General features: G+C 32.3%; 2 protein-coding genes across 5 annotated transcripts; one reads left to right on the forward strand and one right to left on the reverse strand.

The window, feature by feature from the left end:
* Positions 1-2,666: 2,666 nt before the first annotated feature.
* Positions 2,667-9,734, reverse strand: LOC7463396 (uncharacterized). Of its 3 annotated transcripts, none has more exons than XM_024585428.2 (16): positions 9,579-9,734; positions 9,117-9,340; positions 8,610-8,692; positions 8,370-8,480; positions 8,156-8,257; positions 7,854-7,962; positions 7,573-7,773; positions 6,780-6,948; positions 6,600-6,681; positions 6,419-6,506; positions 5,820-5,916; positions 5,564-5,657; positions 4,612-4,684; positions 3,747-3,920; positions 3,437-3,559; positions 2,667-3,024 (listed from the first exon to the last, which is right to left on the reverse strand). In XM_024585428.2, exons 1-16 carry the CDS (start codon positions 9,589-9,591, stop codon positions 2,863-2,865), a joined length of 1,905 nt encoding a protein of 634 aa, XP_024441196.1. In that variant the 5' UTR covers positions 9,592-9,734; the 3' UTR covers positions 2,667-2,862. The 3 variants fall into 3 exon arrangements, with proteins under 3 accessions (XP_024441196.1, XP_002321258.1, XP_024441197.1); XM_002321222.4 differs by having other exon boundaries at positions 8,572-8,708; XM_024585429.2 differs by lacking the exon at positions 9,579-9,734 and having other exon boundaries at positions 8,610-8,708; positions 9,117-9,266.
* A 6,835-nt stretch (positions 9,735-16,569) lies between these two features.
* LOC7463397 (COP9 signalosome complex subunit 4) lies at positions 16,570-21,612 on the forward strand. Of its 2 annotated transcripts, none has more exons than XR_002977583.2 (14): positions 16,570-16,890; positions 16,977-17,128; positions 17,727-17,830; positions 17,937-17,997; positions 18,492-18,584; positions 18,681-18,781; positions 19,384-19,492; positions 19,576-19,620; positions 19,754-19,822; positions 19,909-20,000; positions 20,102-20,144; positions 20,256-20,442; positions 20,652-20,711; positions 21,155-21,214. XR_002977583.2 is itself a non-coding variant. In XM_002320549.4 (14 exons), the coding sequence occupies exons 1-14, from the start codon at positions 16,761-16,763 to the stop codon at positions 21,417-21,419; spliced, it is 1,194 nt and encodes a 397-aa protein (XP_002320585.1). In that variant the 5' UTR covers positions 16,573-16,760; the 3' UTR covers positions 21,420-21,612. The 2 variants fall into 2 exon arrangements, 1 of the variants encoding a protein (XP_002320585.1); XM_002320549.4 differs by lacking the exon at positions 20,256-20,442 and adding an exon at positions 21,345-21,612 and having other exon boundaries at positions 16,573-16,890.
* The last annotated feature ends 1,033 nt before the right edge of the window (positions 21,613-22,645 follow it).

Consider the following 22,645-nt stretch of genomic DNA (forward strand, 5'->3'; position numbering starts at 1 on the left):
TCATCCTTCAATATTAGGTTTACTAGGTATTAAACTTCATAATTTGTTTCAATTTGCTTTCTATGGAGTTATCCTGATCTCCTTATTCAAGTTTGTTAGTTTAATTCGGGTTGACTTGAGTCATTATTTGTCTTTTTTTATTTGATTTTATTTTCAATTGAATACTTTAACATTGAGTTGATTGAGAATTGAGCTTCATAATTTATTTTTTATTTGCTTACTATGGGGTAATCACAGTCTTATAACTTGAGACGCGGGTTAAGCCGATTGACTTGGTTTTTTTTTTTCTTTTTTGAAGTGGTTTTTTTTTTCAATCTCATCCTTCAATATTAGGTTGACTGAGAATTATGCTTTATAATTTATTTTAATGTGCATTCTATGAGGTTTTCTAGTCTTATCACTTAGGTCATGAGTTTGTTTTGTTAACTTGGGTGGTTTTTTGTGTCTCTTTATTTTTATTTTTTTTGTAATTTCATCTTTCAACATTAGGTTAGGTTGATTGTGAACTGAGATTTATAATTTGTTTCAATGTACTTTTTATGGGGGTTACCACGTTCTTATGATCCAAGTTTGAAAGGTTAATCTAGGTCGAATGAGCTCTTTCTTTTAATTGAATTTAGTTTTCAATTTTATTTTTCAACATTAGGTTGATTGGGGATTGAATTTAATATATTTTTTTTAATTTGCTTTCTGTAGGGTTATTAGGGTCTCATGACCTGAGTAGCAAATTTGGTAGGTTAACCCAAGTTGATCTGGGTCGATTTAATATGTTGTCGTTTTAATACTTGAAAAAAGATGTTGCCTGGTTTTTTTTATATTTAAATTACGTTTTTCTTGATTATTCGGGTTGTCTTTAGATCTGTCAAATTAACTAGGTCACATCAATTCCTATATATAGTTTTATTTTTTTTTCTACTAAAAAACACATTAACAACACCTGAATATTTTCTTATGTCTATAAAAAATTTAACCTGATCTGCAATGTAAACAAAAAAAAAATGTATAAAGTTTTTTTAATCTCGTTACTTGACGATGAGTTTATTTTAATGACTGATTTTTTTGAATTCTTTCTTTATTTTTTTATTTTTAATTTCATTATTGTTCTATTTTTTTTTGTAGTACAAAAAAATTTCATTATTGTTCTAATGATGTGTATAGCTAAGAGATGTAATTTGCGCAAAAACTTTGTATGCATTATGACCCGTTAGGTTTATGAGTCACTCTTGACAAGTGTACTTTCTTTTACCCTTTGCCTCATGCCTCGTGCCTTGTGTTTCGGGAATGATGACTAAGGATGTAAATCCTGGACCTATCCGTTCAAAATCAGTAAAAGAATTAGAGAACAAGTGGGATAAATTAGACAACAAACCTTTTACTAACTCAATTTTAAAGCAATCCACTCTCGACAAGTTTCATTGCCGAACGAAACTGAATGCCCATAATACACATTTCTAATACCTCATGATGGACCAAGCAGAAAGTGCTGGAAAAATGTGCAGCTACGAGTTAACGATAAAAGCTCAAACAAAACTTGTTTTTATGATTTAAAAATATTCTTAAAAAAAATTAATTTTTTTATTTATTTTCAGATCGTTTTATATGCTAATGTCTAAATAATTTTTTAAAATAAAAAAAAATTATTTCAACATATTTCCAAACAAAACACTTTGAAAAATAACCATTACCATCTTCCCACGAAAGAAGTATAATGGTGTCAAAAAGGAGAAATGAGTGCCAGGTCCACAAAGTAATGATCGCCAATTTGATTATCTTCAGGTTGCTTTTCCGATTCCAGTAAGCGCACCTTCAATCTTGATGGTTACAACACTCCTTTCCATACCTTTTCTCCTTCTACAGAGGGGCTTCGTCTACAAGAGCCCTAGTTGCTATTCTGATACAGTACATTGCGGGGTCAGATACTATCTTCGATTGCCCAGGTCAATTGCTCTACTAATACTATACAGGAGAGTACATGTTCTTAAGGAGTTGACCAAGAGCTGAATGGAGTCAACGTTTTCCCTGTTAACATACAAGAGCAATTTAAATGATTAATTCCAATAGCACTTGCACATTCTCAAATAACCTGCGACCCCTAACAGCACAGTTTTTCAGAAGGAAGAACCCATTTTCACTGCCGTTGCTTACGCAATTGGGGAAGTAGAGGATGGCTGTAACCTTTTTTTGTTTTGTGTATATGATTGAGTCAACTTTTTTCCTTGATCGTGTCAGACTTCATCCCAACCGCTTAACCAAGTAAAACGCACCGGGAATTATTAAAATCTGAACAACTGGCTAGTAAAGCAGCGGCAGAAAACTAATTTATGCGGCTCTTGTAACTTTGATAATTTCCAACTGAGGAATGGAGCTTTTAGGTCTTAATCGGGCACAACATCGGAAGTTTCTTTTTGAACCTCGTATCAAAAAGACCTCAACCCTGGAAGAAAAAGCTTTTGATGCATAAAGATGAAAGCATGGATTGCACATTGAAGATCGAGGATGCAACTACGCCTAGCATATGACTGCTGATGGTTTCAATTCTATAGTTTCAAGCAGGTGAGAGAAAGAACAATACAACAAGAGGCAATTCCGAAGGAATATGACTCCTGGAAGGGCAATGGCAGGTGCACGTCATGCCGGGAGAATCATAGAGCAATAAGATGCAACGGTTCTTCGAATATACCATCATATTATCGTCCAGAATTACTTTTGCCTCGGCACCACCAGTAAAGCACTGCATGTAACTATGCGTTGAAAGTGGAAAGAGTTTATGCAATTGCACAAACCATTTCATCTTTTACCATACAAAAAGTTTCTATGGATAATTACAAAAACAATAAACTCAATGAGAACACAACCATCTATTCATGATCGGCACGTATTGAAGATCTCACCCCGCATGACATCGATTGGCGTGTGCTCTAAAGTATAACGTTCAGGACCTAGATACATGCCTGTCTTTTCCAGAAGAGCTAGCCCTTCACCCCTTCCATATCTTGAAGTATAGAGTTGCAGGTACTCTAAGTCCTGATAGAATAAAAGGTGAAAGATCATCAAAACCAGAAACATGTATTAGAGAAAAACCCAGCACTATCCATGCACAACTTTTATCTTTCTCAAATGTGTGCGCGGGCGCGCGAGAGAGAGGGAGAGAGAGTCAAGCATTGATAATTTTCAATCACTACAGCCATGACACAAGTATCAAGATTCCAACTTTAGCATAGAGAATCTTAAAAGAAATATTCAGGTAACAAGTAAAATATATTGATCCTAAGCATGAGATGAGATTACTTTCAATTTTTTTTAAAAAAAAAAAACAACTTGAAAAGATTTTATTTTGAAAATAAAATCCTTGGGATCTTGTTAGGAACTCTCATAGCAGCAAACCGTGCTCTGATCTGAACCCAAACAAATGAACGGTCACTTAAATATCTCTTACCTGCAAGCCACTTAGTATGCGCTCTAGTCTAACAGATGCAACTGGCTGGTGGGAGGATGAGAACACCTCGCCTGGATAGTATAAAACTCCATCACCTGGAGGTAGACCACGCCTGAAGCTTATCTGCTTGCAGGCAAACATTTCATTGTCAGAGAAAAAGAAAAAAGAAAGTAAGGATTTATAACTGGCAGAATGTCACGCCCTAATCTGCTCAAAGGCAAACATTTCAAAGTCAGAGAAAAAGAATAGGAAAGCAGAAATTTACAACTGTCGTTCTATTCTATGAATGAATGAGATGCAATGAAAATACCTCTGCGCTAGGAACTGTAGCCTTCTCATAGCAGTTGGCACCCCAGTACAGAAAACCTGTTGCGCCTTCTTTCCACACACGCCAGAACACAGCACGGTGTTGAGTACCACGCATCCCAATGTGCCAATTAGGATGAGGATCAGAGGGTCCCAAACACACATATGTCCACCATTCCTGCAGAAGGAATAAGCAGGCTTTGCTTCAGAATAACTATACATGGCACTAAAAGCAAGTACTACACATTCAAGTTCTAAAGCATGTTACTGTCCCAGAAAGAACAATGAAATAAATCACAAAACTATACCCATCAAAATAAAAATTAGAGCCCCAGAGATTAAAACTTTATAGCCTAGCATGGTTGCTTTTGTATAAAAATGGTGACCAAAAAACTTAAGCAGTACTGAATAACATCCAATTACCAATTAGAATACATCATAGTGTCAGATTGAAGCTATTTTTTGCTTCGTATACTAGCAGAGATTTGTAACCAGTGGTCCTATTAACCAGCTGAAAATACTACAATCTGTCTACTTCCCTTTATATGACAGCAAGAACAAAAGAACCATTCACCAGCCACAGTTACAAAGCTCGTTAGAAAACTATGGATATGCACGCTTTTTTAATTAAACAGGTATTATTTAGCATGCCCAGGTCAAATTCAATTCCTTCATAAATAATTTACACTGAGAACAATATTAAATTAAAACTCGATGAAAAAAATAACGATAACAAGAATGTTAATAAAGTTGTTTAGTTCTCAAATACAGATATCAGTTCATCGTCACAGGATCAGAATAAGGACCATCATATTTTTAGTATAGCTTTTTTTTGTCCTTTAGAAGGAAAGCACGGCACTGGTTATTACCTCACCATTCTCTGGCTGCAATTCAGAGACAATTTCCTTGGCCAGATCCTCTCGATCACCAAGCACCCACTCACTGCAGAGAAAATTGAAAAGTAAACTACACCTCTTCCTCCTTTTTTCTGATAATAAATAAATTACATCCTTTAGAACATTAGAAGATCTTAGCTATATGAAATATAGTACAAACATGTCCCAAATAACCTTATGCATCTAATTGAAAGTCAGTTCAAGATAACTGCCAACCAATAAAGTAGTGAGATAAGAAGTTCAAGTTGTAGCCTTAGGCACACAACATATGAGGTACATTCATCAACATATCAAGAAATATCAGATAAGTCTGCTAATCAATTTATAAAAAACAGCTTCTCTTCTTTGCCACGGTTAATGATTATATCACTGAGCTAGTAAATACCTATGCAGTACATTTGGTAGTACATACCAAGTCATGCACAGCAAGGCCCATCCAAGTTCAGTTCAAGCACCATAACAAGAACAGTCAAAATATTTCCAAATCTCACTCTTAACTGGAGTTCCCTCCAAAAAATGGAGCAAAATTATCTGGTTCTTAGATCTAAATAGCTACAGCAGGCCATATCCCACTGATAAGCTTATTTGAAACCATATGGACAGCAAAGAGGGTCGCTTGCTATTGAAAAACTATGCATTGACTCAGACAAAAAACAATTCCATAAAAACTGAATATGGTCATATGATTCCAAATCTGATGCAACTTCCCTGTTGGATGGTGCAATGGAGGTGCGGTACATTCCTGAAATACAGAGCCATATTGGTGGGGGCATATAAACCACATTAATAATATAAAAGCACCGATGCCCAACTAACAACACAAGTATAAAAATGGCATGCATGTGTGCGAAATCACAAACATAAGCGGTATGCACGCATACAAAAATATGTAACTTGCATGCAAGGAAGTAACCAACCCCAATACCTTGTACAATAAATTTGAGTATGTGGGCGCAGAAACTTTGGCACTTTCACAAAAGCCTCAAAAGGAGTAGGCCCAAGGGGTGCATCGCTTGGTCCTTGATGAAAAGAAAGCAACATGTGAAAACATAACCATAATCAACTAATGGCTGAATTAATGGTCAAGCTATAGTTTCAGCCCAACAAATCATTCAGCAAGAAGAAATTGGAACATAAACTAATTATCAGCATATCAGAGAGAGCAATTAGTGAATTCATACCACAATAGTACGTAGTTAACACACGTGCGTCAGGAGCATAAGTATGGATCTTACTGGCCATGCTGCGGACCATATCATATTGTTCCAAATTCAAAGGCTGCCATGATGTATGGGAATCACATTAGTTATGAAGGAGACATGTTGCATGAAACCTAAGAAATTGGTTATAAATCAAAAGGCATTATACAAATTGAGCAGTTATTATTTTTAAAGTGTCTAATGATAATGCCAAAGACACCACACTGAAAGATAATACATTTACTATTTTGCTTCTCAAAAGTGTAGAGATAGAGAGCAGAAATGGTTTTGAAAGGCACTAGTTTTGGTAATTTGTCATCCCAAATTGAAAGAGTTTAGAGCACATGCAGAGGAGATAAAATGGAGACATCATATCATCTTGATATGTAAGCAAGTCTTATAATCATGAAATGCTACAACACTCTGAAATTACTCTCTTTTTTCCGCCTTCTCAATTTTCAAGTAAACAAATTATGAGAAACGAAAAGGAGAATAGACCGATGAAGGTAGAATCAAGGGCACTACCCAATGACATGGGATGCATACACGCAATCTATCCCCAAATGGATTAGTGTTGATACCTCATCCCACAAGTAAAAATAGGCTTTCTTCCAGTGAGACTTTGTCCTCAAGATGTCAATTTCTTTCTGCAAGTAGTCCTGTGCTGCACTGTTACAGTTTCAGATTAAAATTATATGGAAGCTCATTAGTTTTTACATCAAACTACTAGACAGAGGCGAGGAGGGACAACTGATTCTATACCCAGGGACTGCTTGACTATATGGTACTGCATATGCTGCTAATCTTGGGTCTGAAAAATACTCATCTGATTTAGGATGGTCAGCTGTAACATAAAAGAGAGAGAGAGAGAGAGAGAGCTATTAGCATTTGCAAAATGTTGAATAAGTACATGCTTATCTTCATTTTTCTCAACCAAGTTACCTGGCCATGGACAAGTGTATGTCAAAACACGCATGTTGCCACCCCACCTGCAAAAATATGGACTGATTCTATAATGAAGAAGCCACTTGAAATGTTGATCCAGAGCCTCATACCATTCATCACTTCCATGTTCAACACCAAAACGATCCTCAATTACAGTATCAGATATCTAAATAAGGTAAGGAATTCAACACTGAAAGTTATCACATCTTTTTAGCAGCATACAAAAATTGAATTTCAAAGAGACAAGATGACCAAGAAATTGATACTTATTATGCCATCATCTACCATGAAGTTCTGTTGGTAATGCCTAAGTATGTGAGCAGCAATAGCATTTGCAAATTGCTTCTTCTGTTATCCCATTCTCATGTGATAAAATATAAGCATACGATCATTATCATTTCTCATATATATTAAAAGGTAATTGTCCTTGTTTATGAAAGAAGGCATATCACTCGTCACCTACAAATGAGCTTGGGCTTTGACTTTGGTTATGTTCAGCACAGTTCAATTCAGGTTTGCTAGAATTAAGTCTTACACATGGCTGACCTGTGCCCCTGTTTGTTTTGAGCTCCACCATGTTGCACTTCTACTAGGAAGACTTGTAATAATTACATCATTACAGAAAATTTACAGCTTATATCAAGAGGAAACTCAGATAAACATTCAGAGAATGGCAATTTTGACTTCTATAAATATTGGAATTTGTGAAGGCCAACCTCACAACAATAAATTCAGAGAGTATCACCAATTTCAAATTTGGTAATTTTAAGGTTCAAGAAGATAAGGATACACCAAATACAGCAGGAAGTGAAGGAGTTGCTGGAAGTACGAAGTCCCAAACAGTCAAGTTTAGCTTGACACGAACTGTTAGGTTTGAAATAGCATCTTCATCCATCATATCAACTGGTCCATTATCTGTAGAGAACTCAGAAAATACTGGAGATAGAAGAACCCTTCTTAAAGATGTAGTCACAGATTTGGCTCTTTCTACCTGAAAAACAATTGCTGATATGAATTGCTTGTAATCACAGGGTTAAGAAAATGACGATGATGATTGATTCAAATATTTACCACTTCATCCAATGGTTTTCCTTCAACGGGCTCCATGATGTCAAGACAGTTCCTAAGTTCCGAGTACAGCTGATGCCTGTCAGCTTTTCCCAAGCGCTGTGATGGAGATCTGTGGTGGACTCAATCAACTATAATAAGTAACTTGATGTCCATATTTACTAGCATTAAATAACAGGAGTCATACATGGGAAAGTACTGAGCTTATTTAAAACTCGACAGCAATAATTTCAGCACAGAAACTTTATGCATTAAACAAGGAGCATATGGCTATCATTGATTAAATCAAAACAGATATGTATTACTCTGCCTCTGCTTTTATAGCGGTGATGAAGAACTCCCCTTCGTATTGACCCTGTGGCTGTGCACTTGGAACATCAATGGAAACCCAAAGTGCAGTTGTTTCTCTGCAGCAAAGGGAAAACAACAAAACCACCTCAATTTCATTGCAAGAAATCACTTGGAATTTCTTCACGCTGCATTAAATGAATAACACACAATCAATGATGAAGGCAATACCCAGGAGCTAGGTTTATTTGACTAACTGGAAGATCTAGAGGCACAAGAGCATCTGGGACACCTAATATAGAAACCACTCTCCGCAATGTTATGGATTGTCCAACGACCAACCTGTTCACAGTCAATATCAGAAAAACCAAGAACTAGTAGAGTAGTAGATCATCAAGCTACAAAAAGAACTATATTGCTCTGAGTAGTTCACCGATCACCAGATGTGGAGGTTAAGTCACTACACTGAACCTGCACAACCCCTGCACTGCCAGAACCACCCCAAGTAGCTTTCGGGCGTAAAGCAATTTGAACACTTTCTCTCTCATTTCTAGCTGCCAGAAGATTTATCTTCAAGGTAAAATTAATATTAGAAGACAGAGTACTATAACACCGAAAAGAAATCACTTACTTTTGATTCCCAAAACAAACATACCACAAAACATCAAGGTCGCAGACAATTCCATTAAAAAATTTTCAGTGTAAGCCAAAATCTAAACCTACCAGCATTTATTAATAAATCCTACAATCTGAGACATTTAAAATATCAAGTAGGCATCGCAAAGCATACAACTATTAGCCACATTAAGACAACCGAAAATTTTTATTATCCACACATAATCATCTCTAGTTTGCACTAAGTGAGCAATCAGCCAAGTCCAATGGTGAGGCTAAACAAATTCCACATATAAACAGCATATCCTCTCAACAAGACGAACACCAGACACGCATTACAAATGCAGATTAAATAAAACTTACAGGCTCCAAATGTCTACTGGGAATCTCTTGCGGTCCAACATTTGCAGTGCTAGGCAAGCACCAAACATGCACTAAATCTGAAGTTAAAACCTCAGAGGGATCGATTGATCCTCTGGGTGAGGAATTTGAAAAATGTACGCCACCGCCATCATTCCATCCATAAGCTGTTCCTCCTCCAGCAACACCTTCAACTGGCGGAACTACTATGCCTTGAGGATTCGCTCCTAAGTGTGTCAAAAATTCCTAATTAATTAAGTTCAGAAATATCTAAAACAAAAAATAGGACCATAAAAAAAATAGCTCAAAATAAAATTAATAACAGCTGATGCAACCATGATTAACAAATTCAATCAAGAAGAATTGAATTATTAAGAAACAGTAAAATCGGAATCGGAAAATTAACAGCGATAAATGAAACGGTTCAGAGTGGATTCAGAAGAAATGAGTGCGGGAGGAACGAACCTGTGTTATCCATATTGATACGTTTATATCGGTGCGGTGCTTGAAATTTAGAAAGATCTCTCGATTTTGTTTTCTTTTTTTTTTTCAGGTTTAGGAAAGAGGAGCAAATATCACCTGAGTGAGAGGATCGCGTTTTGAGAGTGGAGAAGAGTGATGAACTTGTTATTATATGAGAGGAAATTGATATTTCCACTCCTGACTTTACTCGTGCCACTCTCTTCCCGTTTTGTCTCTAAACGACAGAATGTATGAATGTGGTAATTTTTGTTTTTGAATATATTTTAAAAATATACAAATTGGTTTTTTTTTATTATTGTGACGTGAAAATATTTAGAAAATATTTTAATATATTTTAAAATAAAAATATTTTTTAAGAATATAATATATCATAATACTAAATACGCTTGTGCAGTAAATATATATATTTGTTTCTTTTCAGCCCTTTGTTTTTGAAAACAGAAAAGAAAAGAAAAGGATATAAAATTATAAGTGTGGTAACATTTTTTTAATATTTAAAAAATTATATCTTATATCTTTTTATTGTTTATATAATTGATTACATTTTATATATAAATCAAGAAATTATAAACTCAATTAATAAAAAAAATTAAAATATTATATATTATTATAATTGATATAATGTTCAAAGTTTCCTTATGTGTGTTACTAAAAAACAAAAAAAAATCACGATCTACTCCTTTTTCTCCAGCGACAGCTTCCATTCATCACCAATCACCAATCCTCCTTTACTCTCTCCGACCAGCCACGCCATACTGCTCACCCATCTCTCAGCAGCCTTGCCACCAGCTGCCCCACCACTTCTAACCATCACTGCAGCACAACTCACTGTTCAACAACCTTCTCAATAAAATATATGATTGAAAGTGTAGTTATAATTGTTTTTTTTTAACATTTTGTATTGAAATACATTAAAATAATATTTTTTTTATTTTAAAAAAATTATTTTTGACATCAGCACATCAAAATAGTTTAAAAACACTAAAAATATATTAATTTGAAGTAAATTAAAAAATAAAAAAAATTAATTTTTTTCAAAACGCTTTTGTTATCCACTTTCATATATTTTTTATCATAATTCCAACCATATTCACTACAATTAACATGTCTGATGTAGTTTGGTATTTTTCTCATTCAACCTTATATTTATGTTCTTGCAATATTTTGCAGTGAGACATTATTCATAAACCTTTTCATTTATTTGCAAGTTTTTTAAATATTCCAAGTCTAAATTAACATGCTTCAACTTTATTATCATTTAACATTTTATATATCTCATTAAAATTCAAAAAATAATATCAAATACATTAACAAATATCTCAAATAATAATATTCAACATTAGCTTTAAAATAAAAATACATATAAATGAGATTATATATATATATATATATATAAAATCATGTTTCACAATTGCTTCTCCCCTCATCAATTTGCACAATTAGCCAACTCCTATCATGATCCCTAATAATGTGATTTAACACATTTTTTCTTAGTAAAATAAGACTAATTGTTTGAACTAATATCAAAATTTGGCTTATTTTTCTATTATTTGTGTAGACAAACAAGGCCGCTAATATAATAATCATCGGTGTGTTAAATATCATCATATAATGCATAACAAGACCTTGATGAATTTGATCATGGCAATCCACTCCTTCTTATAAAAAAGTACACACACACACACACACACACACACACACACACACATATAAATATATATATATATATATATATATATAGCATTAAAAGGAAATCCTAATAAAAAAAAAGTAAACAAGTGCAATTATAAAACACAAAGCCCACATTTGATGTAACGTTGTCTATAAGAAATTGTAATAATTGATAAGCCCAATTAAGGAAGGGAATGCATGATACATGATCTCCTAATACCCAAAGTTTCTCTCAACTCATGTTCAATAATTTAACAGAAAGTTAATGATTTTATAAGTCTTGCTAAGTAAATAAGCTATGACAAAGACAAACCAACAAAAAGAGGAGAATGAACCCACCCTCTCCCATCTCTCTACAAAACCTATAATTTCAGCAATCCCAAAACCCTAATCATATCTAACCATTATTTAAAGTTTTTCATAAATATTCAATATTGGTTCAACCTCAGCTTACACATAAATTAAATAATTTATGTCCATAGGGTTTCAAACCTTCCATTCAGAAGGTTAAAAACCCTCTCAATTCTTTTTTTCTCTTTAATATATTGTTCTCGCTTTTTACTCCAATAACTATTTTGCATGTCTATTTTTATAGGCCAAAATCAGTTTCAATTTCTTTATTTCTTTCTTCTTCCTCCTCTCTTTTAAAATCAAAATTAACAATTGGTTTATTTTCCAGATATAAATGCTTAAATTATGACCATGCTACTGAAATAAGTAAAAAGATTGAACTTTCATTCAGGATAATTTTGTAGCATTCAAAGTTTAACTACAAGTAAAACTTAAGTTCTCAACTTAACTATCTTAAAAAAATTCAATTATGTTGGAGGAAGGCAAAGAATTTACTATTTATAAAAAAAAATATAGCAATAATTGTTGTTACCCATTTTAGGGTCCCACATAAAAAAAAATTAAAAAAAAAGAGAAAATACAAAATACAAAATAATTGACAAAAGTTGGAAGAAAATAATATATATATATATATAAGAAGAGTATATCATAACGCCCAGGAAATTGCCGAAATTGGTTGATGAAGATCAAATATACAAGATTAAAAAATTTGACAATGTATTTTCAACTAACGAAGACCTTATTAGTAAAGAAAATTCAATTTGAGGAGAAAAATTCAAATTTGGATGTTTAAGGACTCAATTAGATTTTTTTAAAAGGTTTATTTGAATTTATTGAGGGTTTAATTGCAAGAAAAATTGATTTTTAAAGTCAATTTAGGCTTTAATTGAAATAAATTAAAGTCTAGGGGTCAAATTGTAATTTTTAGGAGTTAATTTGGTCAAATCAGGGGCTTCATTGCATAAATATTGAAGTTTGATGGAAAATTAGAGACCTAATTGATCTAAAACCAATGATTAAACTGGAAAATGCGTGTGAATATAGGGTTTGAAATTGACCAAATTACGGGCTAAATTGAAAAAATTAGAAGTTTGTTGATCAATTAATGGGTTTAAATGCACAAATTCAGAACCAAGGACCAAAATGGAAAAAGCAACAACTTAGGGGATGATAATTGAGTTTGGCAAGGGGTGAAATTACATGAAATTAAAAGTTTGAAAGCAATTATGGGTGCAATAAAAAAAAATTGAAAGAATAGGGCCTCAATTAAAATTTACCAATCTCAAATAAAAACCCCTAAATGACGCGTCATTTAGACTTAAAGAAAAAAATGTGAGTGACCCGTCATTTGGTCGATTGACTTTTGTTTTTTACAGTTTTAACTGATCGAGTTGACAACTTCAAACTAATAAATGTAGAGCTATAAAACTTCAAATTGAGTAAGAATAAAAGATTTCTTAGCTTTGCAAGTTTATGAGAGGCAAAAATTTCCAAAAAAAAAAAACAAAGAGAGAATAGTTGTTCTAAGTATACTTTTCTTATCTAAAAGTAGGTCCTTTGTGGCCAACTTTTGATTTTTTTATTATTTATTTTTGTTTTATATTTATGTTTATAAGCATAGAAAACATGTTTGAATGCTCAACAAGTAATGTTGTATTCACCTCTTTATTGTTGTGTTTTTATTTGATGATGTTTATTTTGAAGTCTTTTTTTGATACATTAAAGTTGTTGTTTAAGTTTGTTTTTGATATATAATATTGTTTTAGTTTTTTTTTAACTTAAGTCATGCTTGTTAAAGCAAGGGTGTTTTACCATAGGTTTGCTAAGTCTGTTTATACATAAAATAGGTTTAGAAAACCAATTTTGAATTCATGTTATGTGAACATATAATCTGTTTTAAATTTATATTTTTTTTTAGATCCAGTACCTTTTGTTTGATTTTGATGTTTTTATGTTTTTTATTAGTTTTTTTTTATTTAAACATGTTTGTGTATGATATTATGACTTGTTAGGTTAAAAAAAGGCATGCTTTAGAAGCCAAAAATGTTCATTTCTAGGCTTGGCAATGGCTGTCATTTCTGGGCATGACTAAGTTTTTTTTTCCCCCTAGGCTTAGGCAATGTTCCAATGTTCTTCGTGTTCTTAGAAAGAGCATTGCCTAAGCCACTAGATTTGGACCAATGTTGGTCAATTTCTTTGCACATACACATTCCTTATGCATGATTAATCAATAATCTAATGTTTATTCACATCAATACGTGTTTAAATGGTTTTTAATTCTACGATTTCGGTTTTGAACCGAAATCTATTTTGGCTAAATCGTAATGTTTCATTGATAATCGAAGTGAATGGATGCTAGATTATTGATCCTTGCATGATTTCCAACATGTATGTGCTTTTGGTTTGCCCATATCCAGTCTGGTTTGAGAGCCACGTTGTTGGGTTCATGTTGAATGTTATTCATATGTTCTTCGTGTTCTTTTTAAGAACATTTTCTTAGCTACATGATTTTGACCTTTTTTTATATATTTGCCTAAGACCCTTCCTTATGCATGATTAACCAATAATCTAGTGTTTATTTGCATCAATAATATGATTTCAATGACTTTTAATCCTAGGATTTTAGTTTATAATCGAAACCTATTTTGACAAAATTGTAACGTTTTAGTGATAATCCAAGTAATTGGATGCTAGATTATTGATCTTTGCATGATTTACAACATGTATGTGTCTTTATTATAACCAAATCTGGTCTGGGTTCGATTTCAAGTGTTCTTCGTATTATTTATTGTTTTGGTGTTTGATATGTTTTGTTCAAGAATTTTTGAGTTTTTGTGTTTAATATTTTTTTTCTTTGGTTTTATTTTTGGGTTTTTTCGTGTCAAATCAAGATTTTTAGTTCAGTTTATGGTGGAACCAAAAATTTCAACAAACATAATTCAAATTCAAGATAAATTAATTATAAATTATGCAATGCAAACACAATGTCAAATAAATATAATTTCAAAATTTAAAATATTTCTAAATAGTCAAGATTAAATAGATCTTTAACTTAAAGTAATTCAACTTAAACAAAATATCAAAATATTATGAAAGTAAAATGTTTTAACACAAAAAAAACATAAATCAAACATCATCTCCATTATTATCATAGAAATAAGGATCTTGATCTTGTGGTGGTATGTAAGGAAAGTCATCAACTAAACATTCCAACCAAGCTCATTCTCGTCATCAAAAAATATCTCTTTATCTTCTAAAGTCAAAGTAGACAAAGGTGCTTCAATATAGTTTTTATAAGAGTAGATCCATTAGAGTTTTTATTTTCAAAAGTATAAATACTCTTTGTAAGGATAAAATATTCAGACTTTATAATACTATTGATGTTGAATACATTTAGCTTGTGTGTGAGAGATTCTCATATTTTTTTGGTTCTCTAACAAACTAAATTGACTTATCAAAGATTAATTGGTTTCATGACATCTTCCTAATACTTCTCTTTTGCGAATTGATATTCGTAAGGTGGGGGTTTCTTATTCCAATAATATTAGTACCTTGTGATATGTTTTCATTATGTCACACTCCTACCTGACCTGTTTTGATCGTTGTGGATTACGTGACTATGTAATTACGAGGTTTGCATCAATGTGTAAAATTTAGAAAACAATGTGTAAAACTCTTCCTTCACTTCTTATATTTATAATGGATTTTGGAACCAAGACTAATAAAGAATTAATTTTGGTAATTATAATAATTAATTTTGACCATTATCATCTTTGATTACATGTCATAAAATTATAAATAAACATTTTGGCTTTAAATATGATGTTTTGGAGTTGAAAAAAATGATCAGGTTTGAAGAAATTCTTATAGAAGAAAACTTATCAGATTCATGAGTTGGACTAGATAAAAAAAAAAAGAATGTCAAAAAGTAATTATTTATGAGCTAAAGAATTAATTTATAATAAATCCAAGTTCAAGAAAAAACTAAGTTAGCAAAAAAACAAACCATTTTAAACACAGGACTCGTGCTCAAGTCAAGTGTGTGTTAGGGGTTAAACTCACATCATTTTGTTTAGGTTTATTTATGACCTTTCAACTTCCTCCTAAATAAACAATTTTTTTTTTTTAAAAAAAAGTGAAATAGAAAGTTTTGAGTTTCATAACAAACATGACAACAAAGAACTTTTAAAATCAATGTCTCATTCATCAATAATTTATTTTAATCATTTTAATGTTCTATGTTAGAAAACTTATGTAAGAAAATAATTTTCAGCAAATTTTTAAACTAAAAGTTAGTGGAACTCATTTTAAACTTGACCTTAAATATGTCTATTAACCATGTTTTATTAAAATAAATTCCAACATTTTCTATATTATGTTTGATGTATTAAAAGATTTAAATTCTTCAAATATTAATTTCAAAGTTTGAATTTAAAAAAATAAAAAATTACTCTAAGTATCTTATAGTTTAGTTATTCTTATACTTATGTTTTGAAAAATTACAATTTATATTATTGATGAATGTAAAATACATTAAATAATATTTACTTGAAGTTATTTTTTTACAACAATTTCATGGTTAGAATTTGATAAACCTCAAAAAAAAAAAAAAAAGAGAAGAGAAAAAAGTAAAAGGACCAATTACTGTGATTTGGTGAACAAAAAAGGCGTTACCTTACTATAATTTTACCATAATAAATTTGTAGGAGTTGATGCTGTTTGTGTGAAATTGTGTTTTTTTTATAAAAAAAAAATATATTTTTTATTTTTTATTTTAATTAAAATTTTAATACATTTTTAAATTGTTTTGATATAATAATATAAAAAAAATATAAAAAATAAAAAATTATTATTTTAATATATTTCAATAAAAAATATATTTTAAGTATCAATTCCTCAGCGCGTCAAATTGAAATTGATGAAAATGCCATCGAGCAGTTATAACGTGCCGAGTCTTAACTTGTTGCAAAAACAACGCTACAGACAAGTATCCGTCTCCTATAAAATGTAAAAACACCGGACTCCTACTACTGCACACTCACAAACCGTGACAGTACAGCGGAGGAGCCGGCGATAAACCCAAAAAAGAATAATTAGGGCGTAGGGTTTCAACAAAACTGAAAACAAAATTAAGAGACAGCCATGGAGATTGTCTTCGCCAGTGCCTCGACTATTACTGATCAGAGGCAAAAGATCGAACAGTACAAACACATTCTCAGCTCTGTTATTTCTTCTAACGACATTGTTCAAGCCAAGAAATTCATCGATCACAGTATGTTTTTGTTCACTTTTGTTTTCTTTAAATTTATGGGTTTTTTTTTCTGTTTTTTTTCCTAATGGTTGAAAAACGACCTGTAGTGTTGTCAGACGACGTACCGTTGGTAGTGTCGAGGCAGCTATTGCAGACTTTTGCTCATGAGTTAGGGAGGTTGGAGCCGGAGACGCAAAAGGAGATTGCCCATTATACACTTGCTCAGATTCAGCCTCGGGTTGTTTCTTTCGAAGAACAGGTTCGTTTTTACATCGTTGAATTGTTTTGTGAAGTTGATTTCTTTTTATGCAACGTTGCTGTGCTCTGGAATTTTGGATTTTTATGCTACGGTTTCATTGTTTTTCCTTTTTGAACTGTCTGGTTTCTTAATGCTTATTATTACTGATAGCACTTTTTTTAACTAGTTAATTCAATTAAAATCAGGCGTATTCGAGTTTGGTAAGCTAGTTGTGTGCATTGTGCGTGGATAAATCATTATGTTCAAATCTTATCTTTCTACACCGCAATGGTTAGATTTGGCTGTTGTTATGAGAACGTGCTTCATTCATATTGGTTTTTTATTGCTTGAAAGCAAGATGGATTGATCGCATAATTTTCTTATTACTTTTTTTGCATAAGTCTTGCAACAAGCGCAACCCATGTGTTTTGTTGCCACCGCTGAGTTTGTGACCCTGAGGAGACTGCCGGTGATAAGCCTGCAGGAACGTCACAGCAAAAAAAAATTAAAACATTTATAGCTTCCACATAAATAAGGAGCTGCACTGCAGCTACAAAATGAGAGTTTGATAAAAACCATTTCTCAATGATATGAAATTGATTAATTGTATGACTCACAGGTGTTAATAATTAGAGAGAAACTTGCTGAACTATACGAGTCAGAACAACAATGGTCAAAGGCAGCTCAGATGCTCAGTGGCATTGATCTAGACTCTGGAATGAGGTCTGAGAGTAAGATTCCTTATATTTAACCATAGGAGTTGTATTTCTGCTGGTTATTAAAATGCCACTATCTGACAATCTGTATATGTTTATAATTTTTCCATCAGGGTTATTGATGATTCATTCAGATTATCAAAGTGTGTCCAAATCGCTCGCTTATATCTCGAGGTATTTGACTTTCTTATGCATGCATAGGATATGTGATGAACTCATTAATAAACAACATTTTTTCACTGGGTTCTGGGTATATTGTTTGCTTTTATGTACTTTTTTTAAAAGCGAAGGCATTTGTCAAGCAAGATTGTAGGATATTTAGATGAAAATGAACACATTCATCTATCACCTTTTGTTGGCCTGGATGCTTTATTAGAGTTATAAACAGCAAGATGGATCACTTTTGCGTTGTACTTGCCATTATTCTGGGTTGGGGTATACCTGCTTTTATCTGCATGTGCACTTGAGTTTCTTCTAAAATTAGAGTGAGAAGTGATTTTTTTTTTCTCTTTTGATTTTAAGATTTATCCAGAGCTAGATGAAACTGAGTGTTCAAGTTCCAAAATCTGACTTTAGCTCAATGCTAGGTTGAGGGAATTATCTCTCTTATAGGTGCCATAAAACAGTTTGAAATTGCTATTGATGTTTCCTTCTGTTTATATTTGCAGGATGATGATGCAGTTAATGCAGAAGCTTTCATCAATAAAGCATCTTTTTTGGTTAGCAACAGCCAGCATGAAGTGTTGAACTTGCAATACAAGGTTCAGATCGTTCTATTGTTTCTGAGGGTAATTTAATACAAGGCTGAAAATTTTATTGTTTTGTTAAATTGTTTGCTTCTTATTTCTTGTTGTCAGGTGTGTTATGCAAGAATTTTGGATTTAAAGAGGAAGTTTTTGGAAGCAGCACTACGTTACTATGACATATCTCAAATTGAGAAGAGACAAATAGAAGATGAGTATGTAAAACTAGGTTTTATTTATTGTGAATGTTTGGTACATTTAGTTTTTACTTTGATTCTCTGTGGAATCTTAAGAATGTAGCCAACTCTGTTTTTCTAGTTTTGTTGACTCATAGAATGTTATTCAAGCATTGAATCTATTCCTGTCTCTGCACTACTTGTGCTTGCCCATAGAACAGCATTGAATGGGATAAATTTGATGCCACATTGGCTTTGATTTTCTCTGAACTACCTTTGAATAAATTTTGGGTATGGAAACTTAATTCAGAAGACTATTGACCTGTAATTAATGTTGTACCTGGCATTTTATGCTGTGAATTATCCAACCCCATGTGAAAGTATACTGCTTGAAATATATTTCATATTTGAATATATCAGTTTGTTTTTTATGGTTCTTGTCATTGTCTTCAACTTTTAAAATATAAAATTTCATCTTCAACAAGAATTGTCCAGGTGACAAACTTTTCAGGTGTAAAATTTATCATCTGTAACAAAAATGGTGCCCTTCTACTCTCCAGTTCCCATTTACAAATTGTTGGTGTGTTGAGGCACCGCACTGATACACAGTTGTTAACATTCTTCTGTTGTGTTCATCATAGAACCATTGATGAGGAAGCATTGGAGCAAGCTCTATCTGCTGCTGTGACATGTACTATCTTGGCTGCTGCTGGTCCTCAACGTTCACGTGTTCTTGCTACTTTGTACAAGGTAAACAATCTTAGCGTATGCTCAAAAGAAATTGATTTGCATTATACTTCTGGAAGATATACTGATGTATGGACATGGTCCAGGACGAACGATGCTCGAAGTTAAAAATTTATCCTATATTACAAAAGGTGCTTTCTCTCTCACACACGCACACACACTCATGCAGCATACTGCACCATTGTATCTGTTTTCAATTTTACTATTTTTCACACTCAATGCCTCTCAAGTTTTATTAGCAGAAACCTTGTATGAATTTACCAGGTGTATTTAGAGAGAATTTTGAGAAAACCAGAAATTGATGCATTTTCTGAGGAACTCAAAGCACATCAGGTTATAAATGTCTTTTCAACTGTTATTGATGCCACATTCACTTGATGTTATGATCTATAATTGGTGCCCTTTTGCTTTCTCAACAGAAAGCACTTTTACCAGACAATTTCACTGTACTGGATCGTGCTATGATTGAGCACAATCTTTTGAGTGCTAGCAAACTTTACACAAATATAAGGTTGGAGATGCAATTGTCTTGGATTACCTTTTCCTTCAGGTTCCTCGTAATTTCTGTACTAATTTTTTTTTTTTTTGGTTTTCCACTTTATTTTTCTGTAGCTTTGAAGAGTTGGGCACCTTGCTGGGAATTCCTCCACACAAGGTCAGTTTGTCATGATTTGCCAAGGTTCTCATGTAATTGATGTTCTACCCCTTATTCTTAAAGTGTGAGTTCTATCAATGTTTTAGTATACTGATCAAATCAGTTGTGCAGGTATCTTGTCATGCAGTTAGATCTACTGATCAAGTTGTGTGCTGTGTTTTCTTTAAATATTTCCACCTTCTCCCCCTTTGATGTTATGTTTTGAAAGCTGATGGGGAATTCAGTCTTCGTATGCATTTTCATGGGTTTTCCATTTGCTTAGCTCCATCCGTTGTCTGATGTGTCTCAGATGATAAGAGTATGCATAGTGTGCCTATTTAATCTTGTTCTACTTTTCTTTATCTGCAATGCTTTATGAAACCTGCTTCTTTGAGTCTTGCTTTGAATATTGAGTCCCTGCTGGTGTTGGCTCTCTCTTTTTATTTTGCTCTTGTTTTTTCCTCAGTATATGCTTTCACAGTATATTTGTGTGAGAACTAAATTCTTTTTTTGTTTTTTGCTTTTCAGGCAGAGAAGATAGCATCGAGAATGATTTACGAGGATAGAATGAGGGGATCGATCGACCAGGTATGAACCATGAAATTCTGATCCTGGCTCTCTAAATTTCAGACTTTTGCAATTATCAAGGATTTCATTGGATTGCATCATAATGAATTTGATATTCAGACTAGATTTAATTTTGAGGGCCACAATGGACTTGGGAACATTTTTGTCCTATTACGGTATAGTTGAGCTTTCATTGTGACTTGCCCATTCATTTCATACTTTTTCTCTGCTAGTGGCAACTTGTGTTGCAACATTTAAGTTAGACACTTGTCTACTTAGCACTTTTTTTATGGTCTTCTGGAACTGCATTGTTAACATCACCTCAAATTTAAACTTAGTCTCGGGGTTGACCTTATTTGCTTTTTGGAGCCTTGGGCTTGCTGTCGATATGTTTCTTTCTGGATATCTGTTTCCTAGCAAATTCAAGTTTGCTCTGCTGAATCCAATATACCTGCCTACACCAGGTGGAAGCAGTCATACATTTTGAAGATGACACTGTAGAGCTGCAACAATGGGATCAACAGGTGATTCCTAGCCATGATTACAAATTTCATGGGAATTTAACCAGTGCTAGATTGCTTTTCAATTTGTTTCATGCACTTGGTATTGCCCTCTGAAGCAGCTCTTATACCTTGCTTGCTGCATATTTTGCAGATTGTTGGATTGTGTCAAGCACTGAATGATGTCCTCGATAGCATGGCAAAGAAGGGCTTGTCTATTCCTGTCTGATCTGCTTTTTTTTTTTATATGGCCAGTTACAAGATTAAGATGGATTGCTTAGCTTATATGTGCTCAAAAGCAGAAAAGCTAATTTCCCATGGGTTTCTCATTATTTTTGTGAAGCTAAAATACTTTGGAAGTTTTATCTGCTTGTTTATCGTGTCAATAATCAATATTCATTGAGCAGCACAACTTACAGCAATTTGGTCATTTATTGTTAATGTTAATTTATTTTTTCCCATCGTACCTTTTCTTGCCAGAGGTATACCTGTCTCTGCTTCACCCCCACTCAAAACATTGCGCCACAGTGACTTCACTTTTTTTTGGTCTTTTAAGATTTTTCTACTCAGATTATTGATTTTTTTTTTAATTTTAACCTGCTGTACTGTGTTGACATAGAATTAGATTTGCTGATTTGTTTGGATTTCTTTTCTATGGAGTTGCTATGGTGTTTATTATGTGTTTCTGATGAAAATAAATTAAAAATGTTATTTTAAGTTTGAAAACCCTACCTTGATTTTCAGGTCAAATCTTTGGTGGTTAAAATCTAGACAAATAAATAATGAGATATTTGTTTTTTATTAATAAAAAATGAATGACATGAAGGCTATATTTAGAAAATAAAAAACTAAAAAATTGCTTATGAATTCTTTTATGGATTTTTTATATTTAATCATATTAATTTTTTTTCTTATAACATATAAAAATGTTGAGATATTATTTTAATATATATTTTTTTTAATTTCTTGTTAAGATCATGATGAGTTTTTATTTAAAAATAATATTTACTATATAAAAAAGAATATAAAGAGATTCATTAACAAGAAAATAAAGTTTAAATTGAGAAAATTTATTTCCCCTTAATAATTTAATTTGTTGTTTTTTATTTAATTAAATAATAAATAAATTAATTTTTTTTTATTAAACTTGATGAAGTTTATAATTTAAATCACGGATTAAATAGTTTGATTTAACCCAGGTTAATCTACAAAATATAAGAAAGACAATTATAAAAATAAATTATTTTACATGTAAAGAAGCTAAATATTTTTAAATAAAATTATAATATTTGAAGTAAACTAGAAAAAAAAAAGAAAATAGAAATTAATTGAATGATATATTTTTTTAATATAACATAAGGTAATATAGATGTTATAAATATGATTTTTTTTTTCACAAGATCAATTATAAAAATGAACTTATTGATATTAAAAAAAAATATAATAGAACTTAAT

The sequence above is a fragment of the Populus trichocarpa genome, chromosome 14 (genome assembly GCF_000002775.5).
Source record: "Populus trichocarpa isolate Nisqually-1 chromosome 14, P.trichocarpa_v4.1, whole genome shotgun sequence".
NCBI classification, from domain to species: domain Eukaryota; kingdom Viridiplantae; phylum Streptophyta; class Magnoliopsida; order Malpighiales; family Salicaceae; genus Populus; species Populus trichocarpa.